General features: G+C 49.3%; 5 protein-coding genes and 1 pseudogene across 5 annotated transcripts in view; 3 read left to right on the forward strand and 3 right to left on the reverse strand.

Annotated features, from left to right (window-relative positions):
• Nucleotides 1-171: 171 nt before the first annotated feature.
• CNJ00010 (conserved hypothetical protein) lies at nucleotides 172-4,804 on the forward strand (the record flags this gene model as incomplete). Its single annotated transcript, XM_567259.1, has 5 exons — nucleotides 172-2,574; nucleotides 2,845-3,344; nucleotides 3,396-3,768; nucleotides 3,814-4,455; nucleotides 4,509-4,804. The coding sequence occupies exons 1-5, from the start codon at nucleotides 183-185 to the stop codon at nucleotides 4,802-4,804; spliced, it is 4,203 nt and encodes a 1,400-aa protein (XP_567259.1). The 5' UTR covers nucleotides 172-182.
• Nucleotides 4,805-5,614: 810 nt separating this feature from the next.
• Nucleotides 5,615-7,281, reverse strand: CNJ00020 (annotated as a pseudogene).
• Nucleotides 7,282-7,444: 163 nt separating this feature from the next.
• Nucleotides 7,445-8,417, forward strand: CNJ00030 (cysteine-type peptidase, putative). Its single transcript, XM_567261.2, has one exon. The coding sequence runs from the start codon at nucleotides 7,567-7,569 to the stop codon at nucleotides 8,323-8,325; it is 759 nt and encodes a 252-aa protein (XP_567261.1). The 5' UTR covers nucleotides 7,445-7,566; the 3' UTR covers nucleotides 8,326-8,417.
• A 1,131-nt stretch (nucleotides 8,418-9,548) lies between these two features.
• On the reverse strand, nucleotides 9,549-11,023 carry CNJ00050 (expressed protein). The gene is made up of 4 exons (XM_567263.2): nucleotides 10,606-11,023; nucleotides 10,402-10,530; nucleotides 10,130-10,237; nucleotides 9,549-10,066 (listed from the first exon to the last, which is right to left on the reverse strand). The coding sequence occupies exons 1-4, from the start codon at nucleotides 10,930-10,932 to the stop codon at nucleotides 9,683-9,685; spliced, it is 948 nt and encodes a 315-aa protein (XP_567263.1). The 5' UTR covers nucleotides 10,933-11,023; the 3' UTR covers nucleotides 9,549-9,682.
• A 312-nt stretch (nucleotides 11,024-11,335) lies between these two features.
• On the forward strand, nucleotides 11,336-13,315 carry CNJ00060 (hypothetical protein). Its single transcript, XM_024657909.1, has 8 exons — nucleotides 11,336-11,470; nucleotides 11,568-11,891; nucleotides 11,964-12,168; nucleotides 12,293-12,383; nucleotides 12,479-12,616; nucleotides 12,704-12,751; nucleotides 12,839-12,952; nucleotides 13,013-13,315. The coding sequence occupies exons 1-7, from the start codon at nucleotides 11,425-11,427 to the stop codon at nucleotides 12,857-12,859; spliced, it is 873 nt and encodes a 290-aa protein (XP_024513591.1). The 5' UTR covers nucleotides 11,336-11,424; the 3' UTR covers nucleotides 12,860-12,952; nucleotides 13,013-13,315.
• Nucleotides 13,316-13,699: 384 nt separating this feature from the next.
• CNJ00070 (drug transporter, putative) overlaps nucleotides 13,700-15,000 on the reverse strand; it is a 2,619-nt gene continuing 1,318 nt past the window's right edge. The window contains exons 4-8 of the mRNA XM_567265.2: nucleotides 14,850-15,000; nucleotides 14,732-14,787; nucleotides 14,308-14,651; nucleotides 14,153-14,252; nucleotides 13,700-14,101 (exon numbers count right to left, since the gene is read on the reverse strand). The exon at nucleotides 14,850-15,000 is cut by the window's right edge and continues 92 nt beyond it. Coding sequence (XP_567265.1) covers nucleotides 13,922-14,101; nucleotides 14,153-14,252; nucleotides 14,308-14,651; nucleotides 14,732-14,787; nucleotides 14,850-15,000 — 831 coding nt within the window. The 3' untranslated portion in view covers nucleotides 13,700-13,921. The remainder of the gene's footprint in view (nucleotides 14,102-14,152; nucleotides 14,253-14,307; nucleotides 14,652-14,731; nucleotides 14,788-14,849) is intronic.

Here is a 15,000-nt window from a genome sequence, read left to right on the forward strand (position 1 = left end):
TAACCCCCTAACCCCCTAACCCCCTAACCCCCTAACCCCCTAACCCCCTAACGCTGGGGCCTTCCCCTGGGACGTTGCCTTCCTTACTTCCGTCCCAAGAGTGTGCTAACGAAAGATTCCTGTTCCTTGCGCACCTGCCTGTTCGGAGCAAGCCTCTGCCCAACAACCTAGTTACCGACTTCATGGATGCCGCCGAGCGTTGTGCTCTTGCCTACATTGCACAGCCCTCGGACTCTACACTGCTGGCTTTTCTCGCCCTTCCAAAGGTCGGCCTCACCCAGGCGCTCGCTCCAGAACAGCCCCTCAGGCCGTCAACCTTCCTTCAGCAGTTCCCGCATATCCCCTGGCCAGAACAGCCACCCGCTCGCCGTCCTCCCAGCAATATTCGTCCTGACACCACCAAACAAGTCATCAAACTCGTTGAGAATGGGCGCCTAGGTGCGGCAGAGAGGGTGTTGGAGGAGGATGCTTCAGTAGCCGAACTCGATCAAGGGGTCATCGACCAGCTCATCACCAAGCACCCCAAAGGGCCGTCTTGTCCATTCGGCAATGCAGTGGGTCCAACTCCTGGTAAAGCTCCCGACATCGACACCATCCAAAAGGCCCTCGACTCCTTCAACCCCGACACAGCACCTGGCGTTAGTGGCTGGTCGGTCCCTCTCTTGAAGACGGCCGCCAAGAGGGAGCCGGTCAAGCAGTTTCTCCAACTCCTCTGCGCCGCCATCGCCAACAACACCGCCCCTGGTCGCTCTATGCTCCGCACTTCTCGTCTCATCCCCTTGAAGAAGGACGATGGCTCTATCCGACCTATCGCTGTTGGTGAACTTATCTATCGGCTGTGTGCGAAAGCTCTCATCATCTCGCATTTCCAACCCGACTTCCTCCTCCCGTTCCAGCTCGGGGTCAAGTCAATCGGTGGTGTAGAGCCGATCGTGAGGCTGACAGAGAGAGTCTTGGAGGGTTCTGCCGGCGCTGAGTTCTCCTTTTTAGCCTCGCTCGATGCTTCTAACGCTTTCAACCGTGTAGATAGGGCCGAGATGGCAGCTGCGGTCAAGACCCATGCGCCGACGCTTTGGAGGACTTGCAAATGGGCCTATGGCGACTCGTCCGACCTTGTGTGTGGCGACAAAATCCTTCAATCCTCTCAAGGTGTTCGACAGGGTGACCCCTTTGGCCCTCTCTTCTTCTCAATCACCCTCCGACCAACCTTGCACGCCCTCAGTCAATCGCTAGGTCCGTCTACGCAAGCGCTCGCTTATCTCGATGACATCTACCTCTTCTCAAACGACTCGCAAGTCCTCAGCAAAACTACCCAATTCCTCGCCGACAAGCAGCACATCATCAAGCTCAACGAAAAGAAATGCAAGTTAATCAGCTTCGATGAGATCAGGCAGGAGGGCTTCAAGATGCTAGGGACGATGGTAGGTGGTAAGGAGAAGCGGGCGGAGTTTCTGGAAGGCAGGATTCGGAAGGAAATGGCAAAGGTGGGCAAGCTCAAGGATCTTCCACATCAACACGCGCTCCTTCTATTACGCTTCTGCATTCAGCAAAATCTACGACACCTGCAGAGAAGCCTACGCTCCGACGACCTTGTAGATCTATGGGAAAGACTGGACACGATGCTGTGGGAGGAGGTGAAAAGGATGAGGATGAGGCAGCGAGAGGATACGGTGGAAGAGGAGGCTCTAGGGAGATCGTTGACGAAGCTACCAGCGCGACTGGGCGGACTAGGTCTACTTTCCTTCAAAGATGTAGCCCCCCTTGCTTACCGCTCGGCAGCCGAGGCCTCCGACACTCTCCTCGATAACCTAGGTCTCCTTTCTTCGCCAGAGGAACCTCCAACTCCGATCCCCCAACGAACTCGATGCGCAGAACTCTGGGAATCGCAACAGGAAGCCATCCTACATAATCTCGGCGACACTGAACGCAAGCGACTCACCGAGAATGCCTCCAGACTCGGCCGAAGTTGGTTATCAGTTATCCCTTACCTTCAACCCCTGCGCCTTTCCAATGTCGAGATTGCCTCTGGTCTCCATGACCGCACCCTGGTCGGCTCCTCGATCCCTGTCTGTCGCTTCTGTGGGTCGGACTCACCTTTGGGTCACGACGAGCTTTGCCGCGCCCGCAACCCCTGGACCCAGCGCCGGCACAATGCCATCAACCGCGTCATCTATCAACACCTCAAACAAATCCAAGGTGCCACGGTTGAGATTGAGCCCCACACGCTGTCGGGACAAAGGAGAAACGACCTTCGGGTCAGAGGTTCCAGCGCTCTGGCCTTCACTGACTACGACCTGAAGGTTTACTCCCTCGGGGACCGAGACGCGAGGAGCACAGCCACCCCCAGCACCCCCAACAGCAAACTGGCCGGCTTCTGCTTGGACCGGTGCGTGAACTGGCTCGACAAGGTGGGTCAGGTCGTCTCGAAGAACGCTCCGAAAGTCACTGGTGGGGTCTTTAAACCGATCATCCTTTCCACTGGTGGCCTGATGAGCAGGAGCACAGCAGACGAATGGAAGGAGTGGAGGGAGGCGATGCCGGTGGGGGGGTTCGAGAAAATGGAGAAACGGATTGGTGTCGAGCTAGTAAAGGCAAGGGCGAGGACGCTGGTCTTATGAGGAAGAGGAGGTTGGATTATTTTTTCTTTTCTTTAAAAAGTTGTTTATTTAAGTAGTTTCTTTCATTCGGGTAACACACACGACAACCCAATAAATTAAACAACGAAAAAATGCAACCTCTATAACACCCTAGCTCCGTTCTCCGCTTTCTCAATGACCTCGCCCGATACAAAGGAACGAGAATGCGCGTCGACACGAGCTGCGGCACTAGCTCAACTTGCCTCAGGCTCGCCCTTGACTTCATTATCCCGCGCCTCTGCTTCCGACTCACCTTTATCTTCGCTCGTCTCATCACATCAAACACTCCCCGAAAATTCAAATTCCCCTCGTGACGATCCCATTGCATACGGCGGCCACCCTAAAAACAAAGACCGACCATATCCTCTCTCTCTCGTCCCCTTCGACCTCAGCGAACCTTATGAGGCCTCTGAATACCTCACTATCCGCTCCTACGATGAGACATGCCGATTTGACTATCTGGGCCAACCATGGGCCAATGAGTACAGGGACGGGATGATCGAGGACGAGCAGATGTTCGATGACAGTGTTTTTCGTCGCTATCTTGATCGGTTCATCCAAGAGAACTACAACCACATAACGAGGGCTACCGATTTCTTTCATCAGTCAAATTTGAAATCGGTCTTCTACAGCAGAAAGGACAAAGAGTGGGAGAAGCTAGATCTGGTGGATGCATACAGACGACAGACGGGAAAAGTCCTTGGAGTCGTGAGTCCTCGGGCTTGTGCAGAAGATGACTAGAGGCTTATGTGTCCGAAGCATTCTTCTTCACAAGACAGTCTCAGATCAAGAAATGATGGTGCCACTACTCCTGACGCCTCTCTTATCGGCGTTGTCAAAGATCTCAGCTGCTCATCGGGCTGGAAACGAACGCTTTATGCGGTCATCGAATTGAAGTGGATGAAACTAGCGACTTTTCTTATCGGCGAGGCTAAAAGACAAACCGACGAGAAAGCTCTCATTTACCTCTGCCAGGAAGGCGTGTTTCAGACTATGTGGTATATCATCTTGGGCTACGCCATCTCGGGTTGTATTTTCGGTCTCTCTATAGTCAATGAATACTTTTATCGGGTTGTGTATCTCTATCGAGACTCGACCCCAGACATTCCCGTACTTGCCCTAGAGGCAGATAGTGAGTTTTTGGAGAAAGCCAGACGACATTTTGGATATCTGCCAGATGGTTACTCTGTCGAGGAACTCGCAGAGCTGCAAGACTTTTGGTCGTCGCCTCCCAATTGTCTGATCAGCGACCGTGCCAACGCCATTTTGAATAAAGAGGCAAGGTATCACCTCGATGCGACCATCCTCTTGTTTCTTGCCCATGCAGCGGCACTTCCAGCGCAACGCTTCCTCAACGACCTGCCCCTCCCTTTTGCTCATCGTGTTCCTGTTGATGCGACCGCTCATTCAGCCGCCGACATGAGTTTGAAAGGATTAGAGGCTGGGAGCAGGCGACACAGTCTTCATTCGACCAAGAGGAACAAGCGCACATCGGCGACTTTGCATGATGAAGAGAAAGGTGAAGAGGACAAGCCGGGGGACGACAAGCCGCCTGGCAAGGATAATGATGGCTCGCAAGGCGGAAACTCCGGCCCTGGGGCCGATAACTCACGAGGCGGAGGGTCTGGTTCAGCCGGAGGGTCTCGTCCTGGCGGTAGGGGTGCAGGCGGAGGCTCCTCTTCTCGTCGTGCTGAGGCGTTTGACACTCGAACGTCCACTGCACCGCAAGAGTTCAGGGGGGGCCTGGAGAGGCTATCCGCTCCTAAGGAAATGTTGGACATGAAGACGTCCATCATGACCTCCCACCTCTCCAATGACCGTGAGCACCTTATAATCTTTCACGTTGCAGTTACGCTTACGAATCTACTGTAGGTGCCAGATGCTCTAGGGCTCCCTCCTCTGTCGACAGTGACTCCTCTGGACAGTCAGACTCGTCGTTTGACACGTCCTTCGACTCCAATAAGGGAGCTCTTATCCTTGACGATCTCCCCGACGACCCCCCCCAAATAGTCAACAAGTCCGACCCTGTCGATATCGACCTTGAAGATATCGACCCAGAGTCGGGCGAGCTTACGTTGGCGGCTTTTAAGGGCCGCCTAGCGATGCTCGGGGTACGGGTGAAGTTGGTGACTCGGGAGCAGATGGACGTCTTGTTGTCCCGGGGATGAGGAAACTGTTGAAGTGGAGGGTATCCGCGCCCTACGCATCCCTATTCGGCGATAGCCCGGCGTGCCTGTCTTTCTCTTTTGTTCTTCGTACCTTTCTATTCTTTTTTGTTCTTCGGCATTATTGCCCATATTCCTTATTGTTCTTCGGCACGATGTACGCTCAGAGCTCTTGTACTGCCTAATATATATATCAAGATCCCTGCATCATACATCATGCACCATCACTTCTTTTCTTGATCATACAATCGGATTCGCTCTCCTTTGGAAACAGCTTCGGCTGTTGAGTGGGTGGATAGAGGCGAGTGGAATAGTTGTTTGTTGTACATTTTGGAAGTTGTAAATCGGATAGACACTATTATCTTGTAGAGATATGTTGCGTGTACGTCATACAACCATATGTCGGTCTTAGAGGGCTCCAAGAGTAGCTTACGATTACAAAGTTGTCTAGTGGTAAGTAGGCCAGTCCGCAGGAGCTGTCGCCGCTGCCATATTCTCTGCGATAACCGTATTGAGTTCTAAAGAGTATGAGCAGAGACAACGGGAAGAACCAGAGAAGAATGCGTCTTCCACGTCGCGGTTTCTTATCGATATGACCCCACACTGTAGCGGAATTGAATGCACAATAGCGGTTACAATCGTACATATCACCTCCATGCTGCTGCTATAGAAAGACGGCAGCTGTAAGTAGTGGAGATGGTACGTAACGTAGAAAAGAACCGGAATCAAGTTACTAGTCAGTCTCGTTTCTGGCACGAGTTACAAGACCCTTCTATGTTAAGCCATTTAGCAAGTCGAATCATGCGCTTGGTAGCTGAAATTGGCGACATGCATACGGTTTAGATGAAAAAGCAGTAACAACGATGTCGCATATTCGTTTCAGCTTCCTACATCTCATCTATTTCACAAGAGTCTTCGACACTTATTACTTGCCACTTCCCGATCTATTGTCCAGCAGTCCCCATCAGCTTGGCAGTCTCGCTCGGCCCTTCCTTCCTCACCTTATCAACCTACCCCTGCACCACCCTACTCTCCTCCCATGGCATCCTCCCACTCTCAATCTTTCCACCCCTAATACACCTCGCAACCTCATCTGCTTCGTATGACATCCCATTCTTCCCATCATGGAGAGGGTGATGGTGAATGGTGGAAGTGATGGTGCCTTTGAGGCCGGGGAGCGAGAGGGTTCGGGGATGGATGTAGAATGTCTCGAATTGGAAAGGGGGATCTATATGGGAAGAAAGGGGAGGGAGAAGGATTAGGTCAGCGCGAGGGAAAAGGGAATAAATGAGGGAGCGAGAGATGTAACGTACAGGCAACGACCAAATCTCCTTCCTCACACTGCAAAACCGCGGCCAAATTCTCCTGTCCGGCATTATCCAAATCGGCATCAACATTCCCTGGCAAAGTCCCTTCCACTCCACCAATCACCTCGAATTGATATCTACTCCAGAACGAGGGTAAATAGTTTGATGGGTGAAGAGCACCTTGGGGTTTTTATCGGCGCTGATAGGGTGGCCGTGGACGAGGAGCATGGCCCAGACAGATGGGTGGGCAGGCATATCAAGGAGCGAGCCACCGCCGAGAGCTGGGTTGACCATTTGGCTGAGTCGGGCGAGGCTGAAATGGTATCAAATTAGTAATGATTATGGATTGTTAGACAGGGATAAGAAAGCGTACCGTCTATGTCCCAGCCCATGGAGAAATCGGCAGAAAAACGCTTGGGTTTACCGAGAATACCGGACTTGATGACTTCTTCAACGGCGTAGGCGATGGGTTGGAATCGAGTCCACACAGCTCTGCGACGTTGCTCATCAGCATACATGCTTACAAAGGAAAAGATGGAAGAGGGTAAAAGGAGAAGGAGACAAAGACAAATGACTCACTCCATAAAGAATTTTCTTTTCCTTAGCAATCTTGATTAACTCTTCCAACTCTTCGACTTCGAGACAAGCAGGCTTCTCGAGGACGTGTTTACCAGCCAACAGAACGTCTTTTGCGTTACGGTGGTGGAGGACATGTGGGGTGCCTACGTAGACGGCTGTAACATCCCTACTTGTGAGAACAGTACGTCAATACGCCTTATCATAGCATTTAAGATGATCCCAGATTGCGCACAGGATCGTTGTATATTTCCTCGTAAATGCCCCTCGGCTTGGCACCATCGAGAACACCATTCTTCACTCCCCAAGTCCATGATTTTCCCTCGGAGCTTTCCTTGAGCTTGTCAATGAACGATTGAGCGGAATGGACGGAGCAGGAGCCGACCGCGGCGATCTTGGGTGGTTGACATTCTTAGTGTTATGGCAGGCCGGGGTCGACGACAAGGTCGTGCGTACCAAATGTAGTGGAGATGCCACCAGTAGAGATGATATCTCAGTTGAGAGTGAATGGTGTCATTGTACGTGTCTGTGTAGATAAGATGGGTGTATGAGAATAAGATTCTCGACGAGAAGTGGTATAATTTAGATGGGAAGATATGACAAGGGTTGGAATTGCATTTCCGCCTTCCATTTCTTCGCCCCGATGACTGCCGGCACAATTCACTACAACGTCATCTGATTTTGCAAGACTTGACAACTGACTACAAGGCATGACGTAATATGTCATACAACAATTCGACGTATCATTCTAATAATAAATGTCAACTTCAGCTAATCCGTTGAGTTCGACACAAACTGTAACGAACTCCAAGGAATAAATAAAAGCGATTGGATTTTCAGTATCTTGGAGTCAAAATCGCATCTAATCCCAGTTTATCCACAATGTCTCCCAAGAAGATCCTTATAATCATGTCCGACGCGTCCTCAATCCCTCTCCACAAAACCTCTCAATGCGGAGAGACCACTGCAGACCAGAGCTCTGGCTTCTTCTTGATGGAACTGGCAAAGCCACTATCCAAATTCCTCTCGGCAGGCTGCGAAGTGACCTTCGCCTCCCCGCTTGGCAAGACTCCCACTCCCGACCCTACCAGCGAGAGCCTCGTGGCCTTCGCCTTGAATTTCTACGAACGCAAGCGTGAGAACGACCTCATCGCTAGGATGATGCGAGAGAACGGATTTGCGTCACCGAGGACCTTCCAAAGCATCTCGGATGAGGAACTGGATGGGTTCGCGGCCGTGTTTATTCCAGGTGGCCATGCGCCGCTGGCTGATCTAGGGGCCGATCCGGAGCTGGGAAGGATCCTTGCCCATTTCCATCATGAGGGGAAGCCGACGGCGGTGATTTGTCATGGGCCTTATGGGCTGTTGAGCACCAAGGCGACGCCGGAAGGGACGTTCTTGTACAAGGGGTACAAGATTACCTCGTGGTCTGATGCGGAGGAGAAGATGATGGAAACCCTGTGGGGAGGCGAGGTGCCAAGGGTGGAGAGTACTCTCCGTGAGGCTGGTGCTGAGATGGTTGAAGGACTAGGAGAGAAGATTGGCAGAATTACGGTGGATAGGGAGCTAATCAGTGGTGGCAATCCTCTAGCTGCGAATGCGCTAGCAGAGCAGGTTTTGAAAATGGTCGAGGCTCAGTAAAAACTGGATGGAAAGATTGTCTTATATCATCAAGGTACTATGGTTTATCTACCGCGCCGCAATTTCATTCTAGCAGATGCAAACCACTTCAGATAAATGAGACCATTCTAACTAACAATGTCTAACTCTCACTGGGTCTCACTATGTGCCGTCCTCCGAACTGAGTTTTTAATGAAGATGATGGGATGGAAAAGAAAATGAAAGCGAGCGGAGTATGAGAGGCAATCGAAAGCGAAGAACGGATAGCGGTGAACCTATACAGTAGTTAGCACTGACTGACTACCAGTGAAGAAATAAAATCACCATGCTGACGATAGGAAGGACTGCGATTCATGAGTGTTTTATCTTGTTAGGTGGATAAACATCGACTTCGCTGCAAACTCCCCTCCGTCCAACATCGTATACCCTCCATCGCTAGCTTTGCTTTCCATTGCTTGGTCCCTCTCGCTTCCTTGTGCTTGAAATGGCGTGCTGGTTTGACAGATTTCGGCCGCTGAAATGATTTTTTCAGTCGTTTTTCTCTCGCAAGGAATTTGAAAACTTTTTGTACTCTATAAGGAGGAATAAATCAGCAGATCCGACCCAAAATAATCCATATGGATAAGGACACTGTGGAGATCAACGCAACCTTGACTATCTTCCCCGATGCTTGTATACTTTTATGTCTATGGTATGTCAAAGGTGTGTTTCACCATGCAAACGTGAACTGAATATCATTAATAGGAGAAGCGGTCGCTAGTCATATGACCAATGTGTATCAACATTTTACCATACATAACTGCATAGCATTAGTACCTTTTGATAGAGGGAAAAGTAAATTAAACTTAGTTGTATGCATGCAGAACGATAAAAGTAATACCTCGCGAAATCCACACCATAGCGTGTTGAAAAGGCTATGCGGGTTCTCTGGGGGAGTTCGTCGGGAAATTTGGCTATGTGAAATTCGGCGAAAAACACCCCTGTTTCCAACAACTCACTTTGAGAAATTTTATTCTGTATTTCGGTGAGATAAAGATACGATTGGATATAGAAGCATCGTATCTTTTACCATGATGTCCATCGGGCACCATAATAACGCGTTGAAGATGGAAAGGGTCGGAAAGGAGCTGGCGCGAGGGTGCCGCTGTAGTTTGGTCCCATAAACAGCGTGCCCTCCAAACGTAGGCTTTTCATCAAACGTTAATCTGTTGTTGCCCACGACTTCGCATCAATTTTGTAATCATGTAGATCAAGGTACTGGCTACGTTGTTCATCAACAGTATAAGTCTATTTCAACAAATGAACATTTACACAACATTTCAACGGTCGTTATTCTCAATCACTCTTATCAAACATGATTACGTGTAAGCATATACTCTTAATCACCCAACCTCCTTCCTTCCCCAAAGAAAGTTTCCCCATATGTTGGAGGATAATCGTCATCCTCACTATACTCATCCTCAACAGTGTTGCGCCTATAGTCTCTATCATTCCTGACCACAGCATTTGCCATCTCCCTCCGCCTCTCATCATCCCTATCGACCACTTCCTCGGCCTCTTCGGCTTCCCCTCTCTCCCTTCTCTCCCTCTTAGCCTGCTCTTTGGTTTCTCGAGCTTGTCGTTCCCTCTCTGCCCGGATCTTTACAGATTCACGATCGGCTTCAATTTCGCGGAGTGCTTGAGCTCGGCGGGCGGCCTCTTCTTGGTTGTAATTGAGGAGCGATTGCGATGAGAGGTTCACTCTTTCTTTGAGAGATGTTAACTAGAATATTAATACACGAGGTTAGAGGGAATTTGGGAAGAGATCTGGTGAAAGTAGACGTACGTGGCCTTGAAGTATTTCTGCACCAATCTTGAGCTCGTGTGTCGACCGAAGTGTCTTCTCAAACACGTATATCTTGACGAAATCGACTGTCTTCGTCCGAAAGCCGAGCTATTCGAAGAATAGTATCAGTTTCCGAACAAACAGATAGCATAAGTAGTGGTAGCAAGAACCCCTGGATAAGATGGGCACTGTGGATTGCGAAAGGGTGACAAACGGCCAAGAACGGAGAACTGGGGGCTTGCAGTCTTTGGGGGGAGAGAGACATCACTTACAGCAATGATATAGTCATGGCCACCTTTCACCGACAAAACCTTCTTCTGCAACATGCCATTGGTGGCCTTGATAGTTCGGTACTTAGGATCATCGCTCGAAAGAATATTGTTAGCAATCTTCAATAATGTCTAGAAATGTCCTTGATTAGCACCTCCCTTAAACAATAGACATCGGCTGCGTCTCATGTCAAGGATTAAACCAACCTCAACAGCTTCCGCACTTTCTTTATAGCCATTATCCCTAACGATCCCGCGATCCAACAATTTCCCAAACTTCAGTTTCAGTTCCCTCTCCTCTTTATCCGTGAAGGTAGGTCTTGGACTCGCCCTTGAACCGGGGGGTGAGAAAGGGGTCTGTTCGGCGACAGTGCTTCCATTATTCGTTGCGGCTTGAGGAGCGGCGCCACTGACGCCGGGGTTTGAGGCGTGAGCGGATGAACTGTCGTATGAAGGTGGCGGGTTAAGTCGTGCTTGGACAGCGGCAAGAGCCGCTTCTCTTACACTAAGCCTAGGCTGGGATGAAGCGCTCATATACGACTATAGGTGATGAATTAAGGTGACTGAAAGGAGGAAAAAACGAGGTGGAAGTAGTGTTTTAGGTTCAGCTGACGATGAGGCTTCGAGGACGATCTCGTCACTCAGAGACAGCACGTGCCTGAGGCGCAGGCCTATACGTTATCACCGGCAGGATCAACTTTATGTCAAATAGGCATGTCGGTAATCGGACTGTTTGTTTCGGTCGCCGCCTGGACTTTTCCGTTTCCACCCCTGCCCAATCTGGTATCGCAGTCGCCGGGGCCCCTTTATCTGACGTAATCATTTGATCAGCGCGCCGAATAATCTAAGTCCCCCCTGTCACTTAACGCCCCTATTCTTCGTTCCCGTACGCCCGGACCAGTAGTTCAGGATCATCAATTGTTGTCCTCTTTTTCATCTTTCTTCTCTTCTTTTCCATCTAAATACTCCCCTTAAAAAATCTATATCTTTTTCCCTACCACGTATATTCACAGTCAAACTAACAACATGGATTATCTCAAAAAGATGGCTACGGAGCAGCTCGAGAACGCCCGTAAGTACTCAAGGAGCTGAAACGCTTCTACTTCGGGTTGATGTGGCCTCTCCCGATGATCGGTAGCTGATTTCTTTGGTGCTCTTTGTGTAATTAGTCAACGGTGGCCAGAACAACCAGCAGCAAGGTAATAACAACGACTCTTATGGCAACAACCACCAAGGCAGCCTCAACGACAACAATCAGCAGCAGTATGGTGGAAACCAGAACCAGGGCTATGGCCAACAGTCTGGTGGATATGGCCAACAGTCTGGTGGATATGGCCAACAGTCTGGTGGATACGGTCAACAGTCTGGTAGTTACGGCCAGCAAGAGAACTACGGCGGTCAGAACCAGGGTTACGGTCAGACTGGTGGATCCGAGTACAACCGTCCTCACGGTCAAGGCGGTGCGTCCTCCGGGAACTCTGGTTTTCCCAACAGTAAGTCCAAGTCCTTCTCTTGCATCTCCCTCTAAATCTTCTCTCGTTTATTGAATTTAATTCCTCTTATAGTCGACTCTAACACCGCCGTCAGCGCTGCCAACCAGCACAACTCTAATGGTAACGAGAACTCGTCCCTCTTCAGCTCTGCCCTGTCTTTCATCGGCAACATGAACAAAAATGACACCGATATTGATGAGGGAAAGGTTCAGAGGGATCACCAGCAGGCGTATGGCCAAGGTAACACTAGCGGAATGACTTCCAGCTCCCTCGGAGCGTAAGTCCTTTTTTGTCCTGCTTCATTTCAGTCTGGCGTTGGCGTTGGCGATGAAGATGGTGAGGGTGGTTGAGCAAGGCTTCTGAAAGGAAACGAAATCGTGCTGACCTTTACGGCTTGATAGTGCCGCTGCTATGCAAGCCCTCAAGTCTTTCACCTCTGGCGGTGCTGACACTTCCAGCAACAAGCAAGGCGGCGGTGACATGCAGTCCAAGGTCCGTTTCTTCTTCATTCCCTTACCTGCCAACCTTGCGACCTCTTCTCTCCTCTCAAAAAGCCTTTTGAACAGGAAGCTGACTAATGCGACTAGATTATGGGTATGGCCATGTCTGAAGCTGCCAAGCTTTTTGACTCTTCTGGAGGCAACGTCCAAGGCAACAAGCAGGACGCTGTCACCTCTGCTGGTCAGGTCATCATGAAGATGATGCTCAAGAGTCAGGTTTCCGGCGTAGGTATCCCTTTTTCAATCCCCAGACCACTTTTACTCCCTTAAAACATCTCCATATACGATATAAGGCTAATGTCATGACTGTAGATGATTGGTGGCTCTAACTCTGGCGGTCTTTCCGGTCTTGCAAATATGGTAAGTTTTTTTTTTTTCTCTCCATCTCTTTATACCACCTTACTCTTGTGATAAATGAAGCTGAGCTCGCGTTCCTTTTGATACTAGGCCTCCAAGTTCCTTAACTAAGCTACCTCATGGAATCAGTGGAAGGGAATGGAAGATTGATATGAAGATTTATGGTGAAGTTGATGTTAAGTTTATACGTTTCGCTATGACACGGTATGACAAAATCAATCTCCTATTCCTTTCTTGGTTGATAAAATATTGGACATCGCGCAGCAGCTAATCCGTATTCTGGATCTATTTCCAAACGGCAATGCCACTTCTCTCTACAAGTGCGACACACTCAATGGTTCGCAAAAGAAACGGTAGGAAGGTCTCGATAAATAACTTCAATCTACTCTCAAGACGAGAGGAGAACAGAGCTGTAAATAGATCGTGCCTTCCATTAAACTTGAATCAATATCTCTCATGGAGCAATCCCAAAGAGGAAGGAAGATGAGCAAGCAAGGACATTATAAGAGAAGCAAGGTGACGTATACAAATGTTATGGAGGGCCGATAGGGGGTGTCGGCGGGGCCTGTTTCCCTCCCTTCCTCCCCTCTTCCTTCCACGGCGACCACGTCTACAGTACACGTTATATATAATGGAATCTGTTGCATGACTAGACTTCAAGTGTTTTAGACCTTTTCGTCTGGCCCCTCCCCTCCTTTTAGGCCCTTTATTTAATCATCGCTTGATCGTCTAAAGGAAGGAAGAACGACTCTAACACAGGGGCATTGATGGATGGCCAACCAGTCATCAAGAAACATATATTAGCAGTCACATGGATAGTGGGATGTTAGGTACTGTAAATAGGATGTGGGAAGTTGTTTGTTTACCCAATAGGAGCTTATGCCCCATTGCCAGGTAGTAACCCTAATCATCGCACTGGATTGCCCTTACAATATAGCAGGAGTATAACTGTTGCGAAATTGTTTGCATTTGGTGTACTATAAAATGCTGTCTACTTACATCCATAAAATGCTGTCTTCTTACATCCAAATCTAAATCTAAATCTCTGTGATCCCTATACTCACCCATTGTCTTTCACTTCTTCCAACCCCTTCAATCCCTATCTACTACTCCATGAACCCCCGTTTTACCCCATCCCATCTAAATACTTCTTCTTTCTCCCTCTCGATCCTCTCAGTTTTCCTTCTCCCTCTCGATCCTTTCTCTCTCCTCGCGCATTAAAATTTTGGAATACTTGGAGTGGGCACGGATGACAGTACCTTTGTAGAAGGCAATAAAAGGTACCGTGGCAAGAATGAGGGCGACAACACCCCATGTGAAGATTGTCCATCGGGGTGTTATAGCGATGTACATCTTTTTTTATGAGCGACGCCAGCGACGAAGTAGAATAAGAGAAGGACGTACTTTGACAGTGAACATTGAAAACGCACCTCCAAATGCGTTTCGGAGGAAACTTTGGGCTGCTATGGCGGAAGAGGCGTATGAGCCGTAACATTCTGACAGACTAGCAGATAATAATCAATAATCAGGTGGGGGGCACGTGGAGAAATCAGACTTACTACACGAAAGCACTGATGTAAATAGTCAAACAGCTGGCAATAATGATGACGATCCCAATACAAGGCACCAGCCAATAAATGCTCTGAAGACTTGTGAACCCGAACAAGAAACAACCCAAAGGAAAAGTTATTCCGGCGACCATTGGGGCGTAAAGTCGAGCTTCGACACCGTCCAAATGGAAACGACGACGGTAGATTGCGTCCTGGACAAAATTAGCAAAGAAGCCGATAAGAGCGCCAATCACGATGGAGAGGTAGATGAGGCCGATTTGATTGGTGGAGAAACCGTAGATATTTCTAAACACATAAGGGAGACCGCCGATTTGGATGTATAAAACTCCCCACTGTCGCCAGAAAGTTTGGTCAGCCTTTTTTAAGTAGAGGCGGGCGTGCGGTAATGAATTGCAGAAAAGGAATGACGCACAGCGATAGACATCCAAAGAGCAAAGAAAGCAACAACTGGTTCAACGATGAGGAAGGCTACGCAGTGATTTGACATCAATAACGATCTGCAGGAGTCAAAAGGAGGGAAAGGTACATACTGAATGGTCTGAGGGCACTCGTGCGCATAGCTTCCCATAATCCAATCCTATTCATTTCACTCCTAGCTGTGAACCTGCCTATTACCCCGTCTGGAGCTTGGAAGAGATTATGATAGCCTTTTTCATGGTTGTCTCCAGATTGGTGCTCCTT

The sequence above is a fragment of the Cryptococcus neoformans genome (assembly GCF_000091045.1).
Source record: "Cryptococcus neoformans var. neoformans JEC21 chromosome 10 sequence".
Lineage (NCBI taxonomy): Eukaryota > Fungi > Basidiomycota > Tremellomycetes > Tremellales > Cryptococcaceae > Cryptococcus > Cryptococcus deneoformans.